Source organism: Poecilia latipinna, unplaced genomic scaffold (genome assembly GCF_001443285.1).
Source record: "Poecilia latipinna isolate Pla-1442-1.1 unplaced genomic scaffold, P_latipinna-1.0 Scaffold24, whole genome shotgun sequence".
In the NCBI taxonomy this organism is placed as follows: domain Eukaryota; kingdom Metazoa; phylum Chordata; class Actinopteri; order Cyprinodontiformes; family Poeciliidae; genus Poecilia; species Poecilia latipinna.
The window spans coordinates 222857-228524 of NW_015112640.1; the positions used below are offsets into that span (position 1 = coordinate 222857).

Consider the following 5668-nt stretch of genomic DNA (forward strand, 5'->3'; position numbering starts at 1 on the left):
TGGAGATCTTTTCCCGTAACATATAATTACACAGTAATACTTTTGCATTTCCTATCAACTTAACATCTTTTAAAACAAAACACGGGGGACCGCCTCGACGGCCCGACCACCGGGCTTAGCAAGTTTTCTGGGGGAAACCCTGGATTTGCAGGAGCAGCAGAGATTCATCACACGCTGTCCTTATAGAGCATTATTCTATAATCATGCAAAATGCAAAGCAACGAAAAACGATTTCCATAGGTCTTGGCAGTTATATAAAGAGTGGCGCTACTTTATTGTCTTGTTTTACAATTTTTTTTTTTTTTTTTTTTTTTTTGTAGTTTTATGAGATGAACCGTTTTGGGATTTAAGGATTTAAGGGTAAATAGTACATGTTTGTTTTACCAAACCAAAACACAAAATGCTACGGTTCACTGAAGAAATGGGGATGCTCATGACAACTACTGGTATAAAAACTGAAATATAAAGACAACTAAACTATATGCATAGGTCTGAAAACCTACATTTAACATTTCTGTCATGCCTGTATAAGTGCAAGTGGATGAAGGTCAGTCTTGTAGCTAGATTTTAAATGCAGTTCATTTTTCCAATCAGGGATATTGACCCAAACGGCTTAAAAGCTCATGTTTTTCTTTTTTCTGTGTCAAAGGTTTCTTAGTGTTCATCAACTTATATTGTGTCAAATACGGAGCGATTGCTCTTCAGGAGATTTTTGACAGCATCCAGCCAAAGTACGTACTCATCTTTTTGTTTGCGTTTCTAAGAGTTTGTCACTTTACAGCTGAGCCAATATTTAATTACCCTCATACAATACATCAAAAAGCTTTTTGTGTCAGTATTAATTGGATAACTTTCACTTTGTCTTGATTATGTCATAGTAATATCTGCCGTCTATGAATCTCTTTTACTGTCTTTTACTAGTAAATGTTATGCTTTTTTTTTTTTTTGGTCTACACGTTTTTACTGAGTCTCTCTGTTTTTGTGTCAAACTCTTTTAACCTGTTTGAACTGCAGGATGTTTGGGATGGTGTTGGAGAAAATCATTATTCCAGAGGTTCAGAAAGTGTCTGGAACTGTTGAGAAGAAGATCTGCGCCGTCGGCATCACAAAGATCCTCACAGAGTGTCCGGCCATGATGGACACAGAGTACACCAAGCTCTGGTAAGAACCAGAGAAACGCTGACGGGCTCAGCCTGTCCATAATGAACACCAGACATGGTCACAGTTATAATTGGCTTCTAATGAACTTCCTGGTTCTGCATTAAAGGCAGATTCCAAGAAAAATGGCTCATTTGACTGTCAAAAAGATGAATTTGGAGTTGAAGCCGATTCTCTCCTCAGGACCCCGCTGCTCCAGGCTCTGATTGGTCTGTTTGAGTTGCCAGAAGACGACAGCATCCCAGACGACGAGCATTTCATAGACATAGAAGACACGCCCGGCTACCAGACGGCCTTCTCGCAGCTGGCCTTTGCTGGGAGGAAGGAACACGACCCGATCGGAGATGCAGTCGGAAACCCCAAAATCCTGCTGGCCCAGTCGCTCCACAAGCTTTCTACTGCCTGTCCTGGAAGGGTAAGTTCAGATCCATCCAAAGTTTCTACATGAAAAACATGTAGAAAATCTGGAATGAGAACGTAACAAATAGCTAATGTGTTCCAAAATTCTTCCAGAATGAAAATTGAGCAAATGTCGCCTCCTTTTGTTCGTTTTTTCCGCAGGTTCCCTCGATGCTGAACACTAGTCTGAACGCGGAGGCCCTGAAGTTCCTGCATGGATATTTGCAGGGAGCTTCTGTGCAGCTGGTTTGAAACCGAGGATATGGGGACGTCTCGGTCGGAGGCCACCGTTCACTGCAGCCACGGTGGCCCCAGAGTAACATGACTGGTCGACTTCAGCTGAATAAATGACTCCATAGTTGTGATGGATTAACGGGAGGAAAAAAACCTGCATTTTGCCCGAATAAAGGTCATCTTCTCAAAATGTTTTTAAAGACATGACCAAATGCTGGTAAAGCAAAACTTATTCTCCTTGGTCATTCAAAAGAATTTGGATCGGTAGAGATGCAGAACAACTGAACAGAACTGGAGGGATTTCTTTACCAGTTTGGTTTGTTTCAATTAGTTTTGGTCCTGGTGTCTTCAGTCTGTGGCTCGAGCATCTAACTCACATTTCTGTTGCATGTTTCCCTCAAATGTCGCATTGTCCTTTTCCCCCCCTGCACTGTTTCTTAATGTGAATAAAGACACTTCTATACATCCGTCACCGCTGCTGTTTTACTTTGAAACTTTCAGTGTTGACGGTTTAAATGCACTAAAAAAAAAAAGCTAATTGCATGGTGATGGATAAAATGACTGCATTGCATACATTTTGACTTGTACAGCGAGTGCACTTTACATTTATTCTGATTTTGTTTGAGCATCATGGGGTTCAGGAGCCTTTAGCTTGTAATCATTTGGGTAATTTTTTTTTGCTACTAGGTCAGATAAGTACAAATATTTAACTTGCCACAATCTACAGTGAATAAAGTGGCAAGTAGTAAAAAGTATTTCCACTGCTCTTTGAACTGTAGCAAAATAATTTGTTTCACACAATTTGGGCTGTTCTGATTTTGACACTGATCCAAAATGATTCAAGTTGCCCTTTCAGCAAAAAAGGATTTGCAAAGTATTAGGTGAATAACTGGCACCTGAAAATATTGGACTTAAAAAAAAAAAAAGTCAGTGGGATAATGAGTTACTGCATTAAAAGTAGACTTTATTTTGAAACTTTGTACATATCTTTTTTGGATGCACCATTATGAAAAAAAAGCCTTTGGCATGTGCATCAGTACATTGAAAAACACCATTGTTAAAGTCTCAGGAAGCCTGGCTCTCTCCGCATGAGGTCTTCGTCTCGGCGTTCTTGATGAAGGGCAGCATGCACTTATCGCCTCCCATGAAGCGATACACCACAACGTTGGCCTCCCAAGGCAACAATCTGCAAAAACCTCAATCAGCATCCAACCCAAACAGTCGTGCTCACTGATGAAGGCTCATAGCTACTCACGCTCTTGCGATGAAGGGGACGTAAATAATGCGAGGAATGCAGATCATTTCCTGATCGGCCAGGATGGCTTTCATGGATCGCTGGACCGTATAGAGAGGCTCAAGTGGAGGAATCAGTTTCCGAATCTCTTTCCTGGGAAATGCGTAGGAATTAAAAAAGAAGCTGAAATTAAAAGGGTACATTTCTCCACTGCGATCGGTCAGATGCATTGAAGCTTCTCACCTGATCTCGCAGCCTGAAAACATCCCCGTGTCCACGATGTAGGGGCACACCAGCGTGGTTTTGATGCCGTCGTTGTTTTCTACTCGCAGCTCGTGTGCCAGGGACTCGTGGAAGCCAACAGCACCAAACTTACTGGCACAGTAATCCTGCAAGAGAGTGAAATTGCTCAGGTCCATGATTGCCTTTACCGGTAAAGCTTCATTTTTTTTGACATCGAATCATGCAGCACACCTCTACACATGCTGTGGTGAACAGGCCAAGAGCACTAGCAACAGTGACAATATGGCCGTGGTTTCTGACTTTCATCTGAGGCAGGAAGGCTTTTGTAGTCTGGTGAAGAAGATGCGACAAAGGTTAACATTACAGTACAGAGAATATAAAGCCTGCCCTTAAGCCGAATCATTTTTACAGGGATTTGCTTCAATGTATGAAATTTACACAATGATCAAGAACCTAGTGACATGATTTAAAGCAGTCCATTGAGGGCTGATGTCCAAAACTAAATTTTAGCCTGGTTTGTCCATTCTATGAGTTTTATAGGTCTTCTATCCACTTTTGTCATGCATCAGTAACACTAGCAGAGCAAAGAGTCAACATGTTAGTTCCTTTCACTGGAAGGAAGTCAAACACCATTTGGTCCCTCTGCACCAAACTTTACGTTTTGCAAAGTGCAGGTACTGTTCTCCAGACAGAGACTCTCCTCAACACCAGTTCAGTGCCAAATTGTTTTACGCCAATGCATTCGATCTTGTGAAGCCAATCAGCTTGCCATGTTAAATCACAATGACACGGAAGCTTAAGGAAAGGCAGAATCGCATGTTCAAGGCTCTTTTCTCTCTCTTATAGGATGACCAAATCTCAATTATATGCGTTCTTTATAAAGAGTCAGAACTTAATTAACTGGACTTTATTTTACGACCAGGACATGCTGTGCGATAAACCCGCGGTACAGGCTGATCCGATCCCTTTCACGCTCTGCTGCACAAACGCCTAACCCCAGCCTCCCGGTCAGCGAGTGTCTGTTACATAATCCACATCAGGCCGTGTTCGCTCTGAATGAAGTTTCGCGGAGTTGCGCGGGTGTTTGCGTAAAAGACGCAAGCTCGCTTACCCAAAACAGCGCGTGGCAGTTCACCAGCAGAGTCCTCTCCAGAAGCTCGTCCGGACACTCCAGCAGCCTCCGTCCGGCCACCACACCGGCGTTGTTGACCAGGATGGAGACATCCCCGACCTCCGCTCTCACCTTCTCCGCAGCGTCATAGACGCTCTGGCGCTTGGACAGGTCCACCGTGTAGGCGCGCACGTCCACGCCCTGCTTCCGAGCCAGTTGCGCGGTCCGCTCGTTGGCAACCGTGTCGCAGTCCCACAGGACGAGGCGCGCCCCCTCTTTGGCGAACTCCAGGGCGAAGAGGCGACCCAGAACCCCCCCGGCTCCCGTGATCAGACACAGCTCTCCGTCGACGGACTTCGGCCTGGGATGGAAGACGACGCGCACCACGGCGCGAAGGATGTAGTAGGTGACATCGATGAGCATCAGCAGCAGTTCCACGATGAGGAGCATGATGCTGCAGTTCAGTCGGCTCCCACAGCAGGAGTTAATAAACCCACAAAAAAAAAAAAAACCTAAATGGAGTTTAGCAGGTTTTCTGCGTGACGTGGGTTAGGATGGCCACTTTATATAACGTGGGCGCGCAGGATTAGAAGAGTGACTGATGAAGGGCTTTTAGTCTGACGGCCCGACTGTGAGCACATTCATAACTCCACCATGGGCTGCGAGACTGAAACAGATCAAGAAGGTCAATCAAAGCAAACATCTAGAAAAAAAAAATACTTCAAAGGTCAAATGACTCAGTTCAGTTGACTTAAAAACAGTCACTGTTCAAGAAATTGATAAAGAACCACGTACAATTTTATTGTATCCTACAATAAATTTTACCGTCTTGCAGAAGTGTCCATACTCCTTGAACTTGTGTTTTTTTTCAAGCTACAGTTTGAAACTTCTTTGCATTTTATTGCGATTTTGACGTGAAAGAGCAACAAAGTGGGAAAGGTAAAAGACGATGAGCTGAAGAAAAAAAACTAAAAACTATGGCTCATGCATAAGTTCTTTAGTTCAACCATTTTCTGTTGTTACTGCAAGCGTTGGCCTCAGCCACACGGTAAAGTCAGTCCACACACTCACCTCATTAGTTTTGCTATGCAGTTAGACATGCATTCAAGGGATGCAATTCATTCATTTCTCCTCTTAAATCTAACAAAGATATGATGAAGCACACATTTTTCAAATCTATTTAATTAATAATGTTCCTCTTTTTTTTTTTTTTTTTTTTTTTTTTTTTTTTTTTTTTTTTTTTTTTTTTTTTTTTTTTTTTTTTTTTTTGTTTGGGGGGGTTTTGTTTT

At 42.8% G+C, this 5668-nt stretch overlaps 2 protein-coding genes across 5 annotated transcripts in view; one reads left to right on the forward strand and one right to left on the reverse strand.

Moving 5' to 3' along the window:
* cse1l (CSE1 chromosome segregation 1-like (yeast)) overlaps positions 1 to 2263 on the forward strand; it is an 18943-nt gene extending 16680 nt beyond the window's left edge. For both annotated transcript variants that reach the window (XM_015037058.1, XM_015037050.1), the window contains exons 22-25: positions 650 to 731; positions 1015 to 1161; positions 1342 to 1573; positions 1720 to 2263. In XM_015037058.1, coding sequence (XP_014892544.1) covers positions 650 to 731; positions 1015 to 1161; positions 1342 to 1573; positions 1720 to 1809 — 551 coding nt within the window. In that variant the 3' untranslated portion in view covers positions 1810 to 2263. The remainder of the gene's footprint in view (positions 1 to 649; positions 732 to 1014; positions 1162 to 1341; positions 1574 to 1719) is intronic.
* A 467-nt stretch (positions 2264 to 2730) lies between these two features.
* rdh20 (retinol dehydrogenase 20) overlaps positions 2731 to 5668 on the reverse strand; it is a 6401-nt gene continuing 3463 nt past the window's right edge. The window contains exons 1-6 of one of the 3 annotated variants that reach the window (XM_015037080.1): positions 5451 to 5515; positions 4380 to 5046; positions 3500 to 3598; positions 3269 to 3414; positions 3047 to 3178; positions 2731 to 2977 (exon numbers count right to left, since the gene is read on the reverse strand). In XM_015037080.1, coding sequence (XP_014892566.1) covers positions 2857 to 2977; positions 3047 to 3178; positions 3269 to 3414; positions 3500 to 3598; positions 4380 to 4829 — 948 coding nt within the window. In that variant the 5' untranslated portion in view covers positions 4830 to 5046; positions 5451 to 5515 and the 3' untranslated portion in view covers positions 2731 to 2856. Of the gene's footprint in view, positions 2978 to 3046; positions 3179 to 3268; positions 3415 to 3499; positions 3599 to 4379; positions 5047 to 5450; positions 5516 to 5668 lie in introns of those variants that run through there. The other 2 variants (XM_015037072.1, XM_015037087.1) reach the window with 2 other exon arrangements.